At 53.1% G+C, this 14,638-nt stretch overlaps 2 protein-coding genes and 1 pseudogene across 2 annotated transcripts in view; all 3 read right to left on the reverse strand.

The window, feature by feature from the left end:
• LOC122689847 (melanoma-associated antigen 10-like) overlaps positions 1 to 14,638 on the reverse strand; it is a 596,047-nt gene that overhangs the window by 571,637 nt on the left and 9,772 nt on the right. The window lies entirely within an intron of this gene.
• LOC122689845 overlaps positions 1 to 14,638 on the reverse strand; it is a 587,451-nt pseudogene that overhangs the window by 510,235 nt on the left and 62,578 nt on the right.
• On the reverse strand, positions 3,928 to 4,836 carry LOC122689860 (melanoma-associated antigen 8-like). The gene has a single exon (XM_043896640.1). The coding sequence runs from the start codon at positions 4,834 to 4,836 to the stop codon at positions 4,072 to 4,074; it is 765 nt and encodes a 254-aa protein (XP_043752575.1). The 3' UTR covers positions 3,928 to 4,071.

The following is a 14,638-nucleotide window of genomic DNA, read 5'->3' on the forward strand; positions in this document are numbered from 1 at the left end:
GGCTGGCATCCTGGTGCTGGTCCTCAACCTGATCATGCAGAGTGAAGACCTGACCCCTGAGGAAGCAGTCTTGGGAGTACTCAGCAGGACGGGGGTGTGTGTTGGGAGTGAGCCCTGTCTCTTTGGGGAGCTCAGGGAGCTGCTGACCCAAGTGTGGCTGCGGGAGGGATACCTGGAATACCAGCAGGTGCCTGACAGCCACCCTGCTCGCTATGAGTTCCTGTGGGGCGCCCTGGCCTATGTGGAGACCAGCAAGTGGCAAGTCACGGTGTCTGTGCTCAGGGTCTAACAGAGGGCTTTGAGGGCCTCCCCACTCCTGTCTGCAGAGGCTGCGAGGGAGGAGGAATAGGGGGCCTGAGCCAGAGCAGCAGCCAGGGTAATCCTTCCCTCTGTGATTGAAGAGGGAGTAGTCACCTTCTCAGAAGTGAGGGCCCGGGCCAGTTGGGGGAACCAGTGCACAGCATCTGTGGGCTCCTGTTCTCTACAATGACATGGAGATTCATCTGTTTTCCTTAGAAAATCTTCAAGCTTTGATTGTTTTTGCAAAAGGCTAAATAAAGTTCAGTGTCTTAGCTTGGAGAATGAGGTTGATCAATATGTGTTTGTGCTTACACAGTTCAAGAACAAGAGTTTTGCTGTTTTGTGAGCGATTGGAAACTCTTCCATTTTGTTTTGTGACCCTGAATGGGACACAGTGGAAATGGAATTAGATCCGTTTCGGAAATGTGAGCTTGTGGTGGAGTGGTGGAGTCGCTCAGTCCTGTCCGACTCTTCGCGACCCCATGGACTGTGGCCAACAAGGCTCCTCAGTCCATGGGATTTTCCAGGCAAGAGTACTTGGGTGGGCTGTCATTTCTTTCTCCAGGGGATCATCATGACCCAGGGATGGAACACGGGTCTCCCAATGTAGACAGACACTTTACCGTCTGAGCCACCAGGGAAGCACTAATATTGATGCGGCAAGAATTATGCGATAAAAGTAATTGCAATGAATTCATCCATCTGTCCTTCTTGTGTGTCATTCTCAAAAACTAAATTATCTTTATTTGGGTTTGTCTGGGTTATTTAAGGAAGCAGCTGGCAATAAATCTGAGGCCCCTGTTCACTAGCTCATATATTCTGAAGACCTTTACAGAGTATCTTCTCCAGGAATGGCGGTGTTAGGAGTGGGGACACTAGGAGAAGCAGGACACCCCCGCACCTAGAGCAAAGTTCTAGGAGCCGCAGTCACACAAGGAAGGTGGAGAGACCTCCCATAGTGGCACTGAACAAGGCAACACGAGGTAGGGCGATGGAGCTCCAGGAGGAGCACTCGAGTTTCAGTGCCTGAGCCAAGGTGGTTTGGGGCTTTAGGACCCTGGGTTCCTTCTGTAGGAGGTGGTCGAAGTGAGGCAGGCTGGTAGCAGCCCTCAGACTTGCAGACAGTGTTTCTTCGGGGAGATGGCAAATTCTGAAATGGATCATGGCTGTAAGGTGGCCTTTTGCATCTCGGACAAAGCCCAGACAGATCTCTTTCTGGGGCAGGAAGGAAGGGGTCCTGACTCTTGTCGCATTGCTGTTGATCACAGGGGCAAAGGAGGTGTTTTCTACCCCACATCTGCTAGGAATCCTGCAGAACTTTGGTCGCACTCCCTTGAAGTGGTGCCCAAGAAATGCATGGAACTACCCTTTCTTTCCTGGTCCCGGAGATCCAGAACCCACGGTCTTAAATAGCTTTCAATTATCTTGATTGTAATTGGCCATTGTAATCAAGGACTTGACCTTAGTTGGGGCTGCAAGAAAGGAAAGTACTGTTTTGGATGGAAGACCAGCTAGGGAAGAGGCAAAGAGTGGCTCTTGCTTCTATTTCCTGGAGCAGCTTGGGTCCTGTTGGAACACTCCTTCATACCCAAATTTAACAGGTTTTCTATGGAAATGGGGCTTGCCCAGGAGCTCAAATGATGAAGATTCCGCTTACACTGTGGGAGACATGGGATCGATTCATGGGTCAGGGAGATCACCTGAAGAAGGGCATGGCAACCCACTCCAGTATTCTTGCCTGGAGAATTCCATGGACAGAGGAGATCGGAAGACTACAGTCCATGGAGGGGCAAACAGTCCGACACGACTGAGCTACTAACATTGTGGTCCACTATGGTCTAAGTAGCAAAGTTTCTTAGTTTTATTTGTGAAACATCCTATTTGGCTGATTAGGTATCCCACATCCTATTGAGGTGCACATTCTCAGACAAGCCCTGGACCACAAAGTAGCCGACCCCTTCCTACAGTGGAGAGTGGAGGACACTCTTGGGGCAACACTGTGACAGATTCCTGTCCCGACATCACAGAGGCCATGACCGCCAGGCCCTGGCAGCTGCATCCCATCCCTCAGGCGAATAGTGCAGCCCAACACGTGGGCTCCTCAAACCGGCTGGCTTCACAGGAGAAGAACTGAGGCCACGGGGCTTTTCCGAGCGTCCACTGACTATCTGGCAGCTGCCATATATGTGACCAGAATCACATCACCTGTTCCCCTTTTTCTCTGGCACTCAGCATGGATAGCTGCCCCTTTAGCCCCCTGCACCCATCCACACCCCCACTGCAGTGACCTCACCACCTCCTTAAGCCCGGAAGTCGCTCCTGCCTTTTGCTGCCAGGCACAGCCTTAACCTGGGTCTCTGTTGCCTCCACACTTCTGAACCCACCCGAACCCAGGGATGCTGCAGATGTTGCATCTTTACTGGCTAGTACCTATTTCTCATGCTATTCGGATCTCAGACTCTGTCCCTCTCCCCTCTGGAAACTGTTTGGTTTTCAGGACACCTCAGAGAATTGGCAGCTTAATTAGAAATGGAATAGAAAACCACTCAGAATTGCTGTTCTGTGTTTTCCTCCTGGAGAATGTATATCAATTTCAGTGTCTGTGTGTGTTTCGGGGTGGAGAGCAGTGTCTCCAGCTGGGCACAGCTCACTCAAAGATCCCAGGATTCTAGTCACACAGCAGGTCCTGTCCACTTTTGCAGCTTCTCTTCACTCATTTCATCGAAATGAAATCTAGAGCATGCGCACAAGTGAAAATCATAAAGTCCAGATGACCAAAGAAACTGTTATTTCAATGTACTTGTTAATCAGCTTCCCAAGGCAGAGACAGGAGGGCTAGTACAGGGATTACTGGGCATATATCAAAGAGCAAGATTCACATTTCTCTAGGATTCCTAGCAGATGGTGGACAGAACACACCTATTTCATCCCTGTGGTCAACAGCTATGGGGCAAGAGCCTGGACCCCTTCCTGCCTGCCCTAGAAAGAGATCTCTCTGGGGTTTATCCAAGAAGCAAAAGGACACCTCACAGCAATGATGCGTTTCAGAGATTCCCCTCACCCCCAAGACAGACCTCAGGTGACTGTGGCTCCTCGACCATTGCTGTAAGTGTGGGGGTGTCCTGCTACTCCTAGTGTCCCCACTGTTAACATGGCCTTTCACGGAGCAGAGAATCTGTACACGTCTTTGGAATAACTGAGCCAATGAGCAGGGCTCTCAGATTGTCTGCTACTTTCTTTAATAACCCAGGAAAATTCAATTAACTGAGATCATTTAGTTATTGTGAATGACAGACAAGAAGGCCATAAGCATGAATTGACTATGATTACTTTTAGTATCTAACTCTTCTCCATACAATACTATTGCTACAGAAGTTCACATTTTCAAAACATTTCTAATTTCGATTCCATTGCATTCTGTTCAGGACCACAAAACAAAATGGAAGACTTTCCCATCTCTCTTACAAAAACTCTTGTTTTTGAACTGTGTAACATCAGATACACTCGGATCAATATCATTCACAAAGCTAAGATATTGAAGTTTCTTTAGCCTACTCTGAAACCAAACTTTGAAAAGTTTCTAAAGAAAACAGAGATGAATCCCCTCGTCATCATAGAGAACAGGAACCAAAAGATGCTACAAACTGGTTCCCCCAACTAGCCCGGGCCCTCACAGTTTAGAAAGCTGACTACCCCCTCTTTAACCACAGAGAGAAGGAACAACCTGGCTGCTGCTCTGTCTCAGGCCCCCTATCCCTCTTCCCTCGCATCTTATGCAGACAGGAATGGGAAGGTCCTCAAAGCCCTTTGGTTGACCCTGCACATAAATGCCATGACTTGCCACTTGCTGGTCTCCACATAGGCCCGGGGACCCCACAGGAACTCATAGCAAACAGGGTGGCTGTCAGGCACCTGCTGGTACCGCAGGTATCCTTCCCGCACCCACACTTGGGTCAGAAGCTCCCTGAGCTCCCCAAAGACACACTGCTCACTCCCAACATACACCCCCATCCTTCTGAGTGCTCCCCAGACCGCCTCCTCAGGGGCCGGGTCTCCAAACCGCATGATCATGCTGAGGACCAGCACCAGGAAGCCGGCCTTGGGCAGGCCCACCCCATCGCTCAGCATCTCATCGCAAGTGAGGCCCAGGATGGGGACCAAGATGTAGATGTGCTCCGCTGGGTCCACCTCTTTCACGTCCACGCCAAAGACCAGCTGCAGGCACACTGAGACTTCCCTGAAGACCACCGGGAAGTGCTCCTGGTTATCCCTGAGGACCTTATTCAGCATTTCCGCCTGGGAGGTCAGCTCCTTGGCTCGATACTTGAGGAGCAGGAACTTCATCAGTTTACCTATCATCCTATCCAGAATTTCCTGGGGCAAGGCCTCCATAGGAGCAGAGGAGGATGCTGGGTAGTAGGAGGCCAAGTGGGATGCGGACTCCCCCACCTCAGCCTCCAAGAGCGGCACCTCGATAGGGCCCTGGGCCTCGCCTGGGTCCTGAAGGTCTTCCTCGGGTTTGCTGAGCTCACTCATCTCAACCACGAGCACAATGCCTGAGGTGAAACAAGACACGGAACTGAGGCAGAGGTACAGATGGGGACCAAGGGCCTCTGGGAGAGAGGAGGTGTGAGCAACCTGGGCTAAGAAATGCATCCTGGATGGTACGACACAGGCCACTTACAGCTCTCCCCTTGAGGGGTTCTCTCCGACCTCACAGGAGAGCTCCTCCTGGGAGGCCAGTCCCCTGGCTACCCGAAGGAGGAAGGAAGGTGGCTCCCCAGGGTGTGGTCAGTACAGCCTGAGATTTCCGGGTCCAAAACAGTGTGAGGAATTGGGGCCTTCTGGGCCCCCGCTATGTTCTGGGATAGGGAGCCTCTGGTTCACTTCAGGTCACCCTCTCACCTTGACTCCTGATACTGCCTGTCTGAACTCAGGACACAGGCTTCAGACCTCTGCCTTCGCCTCCCGGTTCCTGGAGCTCCTGTGAGAGAAATGGAGGTGACATCTAAGGGCTATACTGTGGCACAGCCCTGGGCCTTCTGTGCTGCTAGGTGGGGACGCACACTCGGATTACACCCAGTTGTGTTGTGGCTACCTTGTAATGCTCACCTTTCCCCTGGCATGACCTCGACGGTCCCCTTTGGAGGAGTAGAAGGAAACTCAAAACAAGACACAAGCCTGAACAGAAAGCACTGAGGGGCCCCACATGCGGCCGCACCTGTTCAGGGCCTGGCGCGGGTCCTAGGCTGGGGAGATGCTCGGTCCTCAGCTCCTCCTCACGTCCTGCCTGGCCTCCAAGCACTCGCCACAGGGGCGGGGGTTTGCTCAGTCCAACCTTGGGGTTGGGGAGTCCAGCCTCTGCCAACCTGAAGCCTCCACCTCTGCCCGTAAAACCTCACCTCCCGAGTTCCCTAAGCCAGCGGTCAAGAAACTGCTCACCCTGCTCACCCCACTCTGGGCCCTCCAAGACCCTCTTGCAAGGGCCAAGATCCCTCCAGCTTGGCGTCGAACCGCCTCAATCCTTCCTCGCATGGAGCCTGGACTCCAGGCAGGACTCGCGTTTGTCGCCTCTGCCATTTTGACACCCCGCCGCTTTCCCAAGGCCTCCAGTCCCTCGGAGACCCGCATGTGAGGAAGTCAGACAGACCTACTGTGCTCTTCTCACCCCAAGGGCTCCCAGGGACGACTACAGGGATGGGGATCTGTGGGGTTCCATCAGTCCTCACTCAGGGTGCCCGCAGTCCTCCTTCAGGAACCTCACCTTGCCTCCGCGCACGACCTGGATTCTCGCCTCTCCGCAACTGAAGCCCCGCCCCTTATAGCAGGACCCCAGTCTCTTGAAGACCCGGATGTCAGGAAGACAGCTCATGCCTGTGGCACTCATCCTGCCCCCACGGTTGCCCTGGACTGCCAACAGAGATTCGCTTCTCTGAGGTCCCCTCTGATTACGGGTTCAGGGTCCTCTAGTCCCTCTTCAGGGTCCTCAAGGTCTTCAACCCTGCAGGACCTGGGAATCGGGCCCCCGAGGCCCCGCCCCATATGTGACGTCCCCACTCAGAGACCCGGATGTCAGGAAGTGAGACCATGCACTTCGGGCTCACCGTATCCCAGTTCAGCCAAGGACCAACAGCAGCTCCAGGCTTTTCTGAGGTCTCCTCTGATTTGGGTCCAGGGTCCACTCAGTCGTCCGTCAGTGTCCTCAAATTGAAACCCTGGAGGAGCTGGGGATCTTCCCTCTGCTCACCTGAGGCTACACCCCCTTTCCCAGGTCCCCAGTTTCTCTGAGACCCAGATGTCAGGAAATGCAGCATGTGCTCATCCACCCTCTGTGAGCCCTGAGACTTGATGTGAGGGTCCCGCCTCTGGTCAACACAAGGGGCATCCCCAGAATGCCAGGGCTCTAGATGAGATTCCTTAGGAAGGATTAAGGAACCCCACAGATTCCTGACCCTACTGTCAGCCCTGGGCCACCCTGGTGGTGGGATGAGCGCTTGGCAGCCTCTTCTGACTTCCGCATCTGTATCTCAGAAACATTAGGCAATTGTTAGAAGTGTCAGGGCGTCAGATGGGCAGTGAGAAAGATCTTCTTTCTTTTGAGAGTCAAGGTGAGGACACTTGAGGAAGGACAGAGGGGACCCTGGACCCCAGAGCAGAGTGGGCTCTGGGAGGACATTGGGTGGATGAACGTATGCTGGATTTCCTGACTGGGTCTCAGAGAGACTGGGGACCTGGGATAGGGGGCTGACTTCCTAATATCCAGATTTCAGCCTGGTGTCCTAGTATAGAGAGATGACTTAGTGACATCCGCATATCAGAAAGACTGGGCTCCTGGTATGAGGTTTGGGGCGTTAGTAGGGGAAAGGAGAGAATCTGAAGTCGTACCTGGAGATAAGTTGAGGTCTCTGAGGGAAGGCTGAAGGGACCCCAAGTGAAAACTCTAGGGATCCCAAGATAAGAGGGATGGAACCCCACAGATCCCTGCCGCTGCCATCGGCCCTGGGAGCCCTCGGGGTGAGAAGAACACACTAGGTCTGTCCTGAGTTCCTGACATCCAGCTCTGTGAGGCTGGGGACTTGGTGTGAGGAGCAGGGACTATGGTGGGGAGAGGACAGAGACTAGGTCCTCCTGGAAATCAAGGTGAGGACCCTGAGGGAGGACTGAGAATAGCCAGATCTCAGAACAGAGGGAACCCTGGTAGTCCCTGGGCAGGGTAACCTCGTGCCGCATTGCCTGATAACCCTGGCAGAGAGACTGGGGACCTCTTGAAAGCAGGGGAAACTCCAAATGGCGGATGGGACACTTGCAGGTCTTGTGTGGAGTCTAGACCCCATGCAAGGCAGGACTAAGGCAGTTAGACCCCAACAGGGAGGGATCTTGGCCCTTGCAAGGGGGTCTTGGAGGGTGCAGAGTGGGGTGAGCAGTTTCTTGAACTCTGGCTTAGGGACCTCGCGAGGTGAGGTATTTCAGGAACAGCCGAAGGCTTCCGGTTGGCAGAGGCTGGACTCCTCAACCGCAATGGAGGACTGAGCAGACCCCCGCCCCTGTGGTCAGTGCTGGGAGGGAAGGCAGGACATGAGGAGGAGCTGAGGACCGAACACCTCCCTGGCCTAGGCCCCACAGGAGACCTTGGGCAGGTGCAGCCGCATGTGGGGCCCCTCAGCGCTTTCTTTCCAGTCGCGGGTCTTGTTCTGCGTTTCCCTCCAGGCCCCCAGAGGGGAGGGACCAGGTTGTGCCAGGGGAAATGTAAGCACTAAAGGGGAGCTCTGAAGGGACCTCTCACCACACAACTGAGGGACCCTCACAGTGTGCACCCCTTGTACTGTCAGAGAATGCTAAGGGCTGTGCCACGGGATACCACTGAGGTGCCCCTCCATTTCTCACAGGAGCTGTAGGAAGCAGTAGGCGAAGGCAGACATCTGAGGCCCGTGTCCTGAGGTCAGTGAACAGAGGAGGTCCAGGCAATTCCAGGAGTCAAGGTGATGAGGGTGCCCTGAGTGGACACCAAGTGCTGCCCATCCCAGAACAGAGGGGACCCCACAAGGGCCTAATCCCCTTACCTTGTCAGTCCCAGAAATCTCGGGCTGTGCTGACCACACCCTGGGGAGCCACCTCACTTCCTTCTTCAGGTAGCCAGGGGACTGGCCACTCCAGAGGCATGTCCCTGTGTGGTCTGAGAGCACTTTTCAAGAGGAGACCTGCAAGTGGCCTGTGGCCAACCAGGGTGCGGTTCTCAGGTGAGGCCATTCACAGCCCGTCTATCCACCATCCAGGCCCATGGTCCTCATCTGTCCCATTTGCCCCCATGCCTCACTCCTGCCTCACTCTGTAGTTTGATCCCAGGCATCACGCTCATGGTCAAGATGACTGAGCTGAGCAAGCTCGAGGAAGACCTTCAGGACCCAGGTGTGGCCAGGGTCCTGTGGAAGTGCAGCTCTCTGGGGCTGAGCGGGGGAGGCTGTATCACCCTCAGCCTCCTCCCCCACAGTCTCCTGCTCCACCCTTGTGGAGGCCTTGCCTCATGAAGCTCTGAATGAGATAGTGGCTAACTTGATGAAGTTCTTGCTCCTGTAGTATCTGGCCAAACATCTGACATCCCAGGCGGAAATGCTGAAGAAGGTCCTCAGGAATAACCAGGAGCATGTCCTAGTGGTCTTCAGTCAAGCTGCAGAGTGCCTACAGGTTGTCGTTGGCCTGGAGGTAAAGCAGTTGGACCCCAGGGAGCACATCTACATCATGGTCCCTACCCTGGGCCTCATCTGCAATGTGATGCTGAGCAGTGGGCAGACCCTGCCCAAGGCTGGCATCCTGGTGCTGCTCCTCAACCTGATCATGCAGAGTGAAGACCTGACCCCTGAGGAAGCAGTCTTGGGAGTACTCAGCAGGACGGGGGTGTGTGTTGGGAGTGAGCCCTGTCTCTTTGGGGAGCTCAGGGAGCTGCTGACCCAAGTGTGGCTGCGGGAGGGATACCTGGAATACCAGCAGGTGCCTGACAGCCACCCTGCTCGCTATGAGTTCCTGTGGGGCGCCCTGGCCTATGTGGAGACCAGCAAGTGGCAAGTCACGGTGTCTGTGCTCAGGGTCTAACAGAGGGCTTTGAGGGCCTCCCCACTCCTGTCTGCAGAGGCTGCGAGGGAGGAGGAATAGGGGGCCTGAGCCAGAGCAGCAGCCAGGGTAATCCTTCCCTCTGTGATTGAAGAGGGAGTAGTCACCTTCTCAGAAGTGAGGGCCCGGGCCAGTTGGGGGAACCAGTGCACAGCATCTGTGGGCTCCTGTTCTCTACAATGACATGGAGATTCATCTGTTTTCCTTAGAAAATCTTCAAGCTTTGATTGTTTTTGCAAAAGGCTAAATAAAGTTCAGTGTCTTAGCTTGGAGAATGAGGTTGATCAATATGTGTTTGTGCTTACACAGTTCAAGAACAAGAGTTTTGCTGTTTTGTGAGCGATTGGAAACTCTTCCATTTTGTTTTGTGACCCTGAATGGGACACAGTGGAAATGGAATTAGATCCGTTTCGGAAATGTGAGCTTGTGGTGGAGTGGTGGAGTCGCTCAGTCCTGTCCGACTCTTCGCGACCCCATGGACTGTGGCCAACAAGGCTCCTCAGTCCATGGGATTTTCCAGGCAAGAGTACTTGGGTGGGCTGTCATTTCTTTCTCCAGGGGATCATCATGACCCAGGGATGGAACACGGGTCTCCCAATGTAGACAGACACTTTACCGTCTGAGCCACCAGGGAAGCACTAATATTGATGCGGCAAGAATTATGCGATAAAAGTAATTGCAATGAATTCATCCATCTGTCCTTCTTGTGTGTCATTCTCAAAAACTAAATTATCTTTATTTGGGTTTGTCTGGGTTATTTAAGGAAGCAGCTGGCAATAAATCTGAGGCCCCTGTTCACTAGCTCATATATTCTGAAGACCTTTACAGAGTATCTTCTCCAGGAATGGCGGTGTTAGGAGTGGGGACACTAGGAGAAGCAGGACACCCCCGCACCTAGAGCAAAGTTCTAGGAGCCGCAGTCACACAAGGAAGGTGGAGAGACCTCCCATAGTGGCACTGAACAAGGCAACACGAGGTAGGGCGGTGGAGCTCCAGGAGGAGCACTCGAGTTTCAGTGCCTGAGCCAAGGTGGTTTGGGGCTTTAGGACCCTGGGTTCCTTCTGTAGGAGGTGGTCGAGGTGAGGCAGGCTGGTAGCAGCCCTCAGACTTGCAGACAGTGTTTCTTCGGGGAGATGGCAAATTCTGAAATGGATCATGGCTGTAAGGTGGCCTTTTGCATCTCGGACAAAGCCCAGACAGATCTCTTTCTGGGGCAGGAAGGAAGGGGTCCTGACTCTTGTCGCATTGCTGTTGATCACAGGGGCAAAGGAGGTGTTTTCTACCCCACATCTGCTAGGAATCCTGCAGAACTTTGGTCGCACTCCCTTGAAGCGGTGCCCAAGAAATGCATGGAACTACCCTTTCTTTCCTGGTCCCGGAGATCCAGAACCCACGGTCTTAAATAGCTTTCAATTATCTTGATTGTAATTGGCCATTGTAATCAAGGACTTGACCTTAGTTGGGGCTGCAAGAAAGGAAAGTACTGTTTTGGATGGAAGACCAGCTAGGGAAGAGGCAAAGAGTGGCTCTTGCTTCTATTTCCTGGAGCAGCTTGGGTCCTGTTGGAACACTCCTTCATACCCAAATTTAACAGGTTTTCTATGGAAATGGGGCTTGCCCAGGAGCTCAAATGATGAAGATTCCGCTTACACTGTGGGAGACATGGGATCGATTCATGGGTCAGGGAGATCACCTGAAGAAGGGCATGGCAACCCACTCCAGTATTCTTGCCTGGAGAATTCCATGGACAGAGGAGATCGGAAGACTACAGTCCATGGAGGGGCAAACAGTCCGACACGACTGAGCTACTAACATTGTGGTCCACTATGGTCTAAGTAGCAAAGTTTCTTAGTTTTATTTGTGAAACATCCTATTTGGCTGATTAGGTATCCCACATCCTATTGAGGTGCACATTCTCAGACAAGCCCTGGACCACAAAGTAGCCGACCCCTTCCTACAGTGGAGAGTGGAGGACACTCTTGGGGCAACACTGTGACAGATTCCTGTCCCGACATCACAGAGGCCATGACCGCCAGGCCCTGGCAGCTGCATCCCATCCCTCAGGCGAATAGTGCAGCCCAACACGTGGGCTCCTCAAACCGGCTGGCTTCACAGGAGAAGAACTGAGGCCACGGGGCTTTTCCGAGCGTCCACTGACTATCTGGCAGCTGCCATATATGTGACCAGAATCACATCACCTGTTCCCCTTTTTCTCTGGCACTCAGCATGGATAGCTGCCCCTTTAGCCCCCTGCACCCATCCACACCCCCACTGCAGTGACCTCACCACCTCCTTAAGCCCGGAAGTCGCTCCTGCCTTTTGCTGCCAGGCACAGCCTTAACCTGGGTCTCTGTTGCCTCCACACTTCTGAACCCACCCGAACCCAGGGATGCTGCAGATGTTGCATCTTTACTGGCTAGTACCTATTTCTCATGCTATTCGGATCTCAGACTCTGTCCCTCTCCCCTCTGGAAACTGTTTGGTTTTCAGGACACCTCAGAGAATTGGCAGCTTAATTAGAAATGGAATAGAAAACCACTCAGAATTGCTGTTCTGTGTTTTCCTCCTGGAGAATGTATATCAATTTCAGTGTCTGTGTGTGTTTCGGGGTGGAGAGCAGTGTCTCCAGCTGGGCACAGCTCACTCAAAGATCCCAGGATTCTAGTCACACAGCAGGTCCTGTCCACTTTTGCAGCTTCTCTTCACTCATTTCATCGAAATGAAATCTAGAGCATGCGCACAAGTGAAAATCATAAAGTCCAGATGACCAAAGAAACTGTTATTTCAATGTACTTGTTAATCAGCTTCCCAAGGCAGAGACAGGAGGGCTAGTACAGGGATTACTGGGCATATATCAAAGAGCAAGATTCACATTTCTCTAGGATTCCTAGCAGATGGTGGACAGAACACACCTATTTCATCCCTGTGGTCAACAGCTATGGGGCAAGAGCCTGGACCCCTTCCTGCCTGCCCTAGAAAGAGATCTCTCTGGGGTTTATCCAAGAAGCAAAAGGACACCTCACAGCAATGATGCGTTTCAGAGATTCCCCTCACCCCCAAGACAGACCTCAGGTGACTGTGGCTCCTCGACCATTGCTGTAAGTGTGGGGGTGTCCTGCTACTCCTAGTGTCCCCACTGTTAACATGGCCTTTCACGGAGCAGAGAATCTGTACACGTCTTTGGAATAACTGAGCCAATGAGCAGGGCTCTCAGATTGTCTGCTACTTTCTTTAATAACCCAGGAAAATTCAATTAACTGAGATCATTTAGTTATTGTGAATGACAGACAAGAAGGCCATAAGCATGAATTGACTATGATTACTTTTATTATCTAACTCTTCTCCATACAATACTATTGCTACAGAAGTTCACATTTTCAAAACATTTCTAATTTCGATTCCATTGCATTCTGTTCAGGACCACAAAACAAAATGGAAGACTTTCCCATCTCTCTTACAAAAACTCTTGTTTTTGAACTGTGTAACATCAGATACACTCGGATCAATATCATTCACAAAGCTAAGATATTGAAGTTTCTTTAGCCTACTCTGAAACCAAACTTTGAAAAGTTTCTAAAGAAAACAGAGATGAATCCCCTCGTCATCATAGAGAACAGGAACCAAAAGATGCTACAAACTGGTTCCCCCAACTAGCCCGGGCCCTCACAGTTTAGAAAGCTGACTACCCCCTCTTTAACCACAGAGAGAAGGAACAACCTGGCTGCTGCTCTGTCTCAGGCCCCCTATTCCTCTTCCCTCGCATCTTATGCAGACAGGAATGGGAAGGTCCTCAAAGCCCTTTGGTTGACCCTGCACATAAATGCCATGACTTGCCACTTGCTGGTCTCCACATAGGCCCGGGGACCCCACAGGAACTCATAGCAAACAGGGTGGCTGTCAGGCACCTGCTGGTACCGCAGGTATCCTTCCCGCACCCACACTTGGGTCAGAAGCTCCCTGAGCTCCCCAAAGACACACTGCTCACTCCCAACATACACCCCCATCCTTCTGAGTGCTCCCCAGACCGCCTCCTCAGGGGCCGGGTCTCCAAACCGCATGATCATGCTGAGGACCAGCACCAGGAAGCCGGCCTTGGGCAGGCCCACCCCATCGCTCAGCATCTCATCCCAAGTGAGGCCCAGGATGGGGACCAAGATGTAGATGTGCTCCGCTGGGTCCACCTCTTTCACGTCCACGCCAAAGACCAGCTGCAGGCACACTGAGACTTCCCTGAAGACCACCGGGAAGTGCTCCTGGTTATCCCTGAGGACCTTATTCAGCATTTCCGCCTGGGAGGTCAGCTCCTTGGCTCGATACTTGAGGAGCAGGAACTTCATCAGTTTACCTATCATCCTATCCAGAATTTCCTGGGGCAAGGCCTCCATAGGAGCAGAGGAGGATGCTGGGTAGTAGGAGGCCAAGTGGGATGCGGACTCCCCCACCTCAGCCTCCAAGAGCGGCACCTCGATAGGGCCCTGGGCCTCGCCTGGGTCCTGAAGGTCTTCCTCGGGTTTGCTGAGCTCACTCATCTCAACCACGAGCACAATGCCTGAGGTGAAACAAGACACGGAACTGAGGCAGAGGTACAGATGGGGACCAAGGGCCTCTGGGAGAGAGGAGGTGTGAGCAACCTGGGCTAAGAAATGCATCCTGGATGGTACGACACAGGCCACTTACAGCTCTCCCCTTGAGGGGTTCTCTCCGACCTCACAGGAGAGCTCCTCCTGGGAGGCCAGTCCCCTGGCTACCCGAAGGAGGAAGGAAGGTGGCTCCCCAGGGTGTGGTCAGTACAGCCTGAGATTTCCGGGTCCAAAACAGTGTGAGGAATTGGGGCCTTCTGGGCCCCCGCTATGTTCTGGGATAGGGAGCCTCTGGTTCACTTCAGGTCACCCTCTCACCTTGACTCCTGATACTGCCTGTCTGAACTCAGGACACAGGCTTCAGACCTCTGCCTTCGCCTCCCGGTTCCTGGAGCTCCTGTGAGAGAAATGGAGGTGACATCTAAGGGCTATACTGTGGCACAGCCCTGGGCCTTCTGTGCTGCTAGGTGGGGACGCACACTCGGATTACACCCAGTTGTGTTGTGGCTACCTTGTAATGCTCACCTTTCCCCTGGCATGACCTCGACGGTCCCCTTTGGAGGAGTAGAAGGAAACTCAAAACAAGACACAAGCCTGAACAGAAAGCACTGAGGGGCCCCACATGCGGCCGCACCTGTTCAGGGCCTGGCGCG

The sequence above is a fragment of the Cervus elaphus genome, chromosome X, assembly GCF_910594005.1.
Source record: "Cervus elaphus chromosome X, mCerEla1.1, whole genome shotgun sequence".
Classification (NCBI taxonomy): Eukaryota; Metazoa; Chordata; class Mammalia; order Artiodactyla; family Cervidae; genus Cervus; species Cervus elaphus.

What these genes read in the sequence shown, in the direction of transcription:
- LOC122689860 (XM_043896640.1), bottom strand. Translation starts at nt 4,836, where the DNA reads ATGAGTGAGCTCAGCAAACCCGAGGAAGACCTTCAGGACCCAGGCGAG.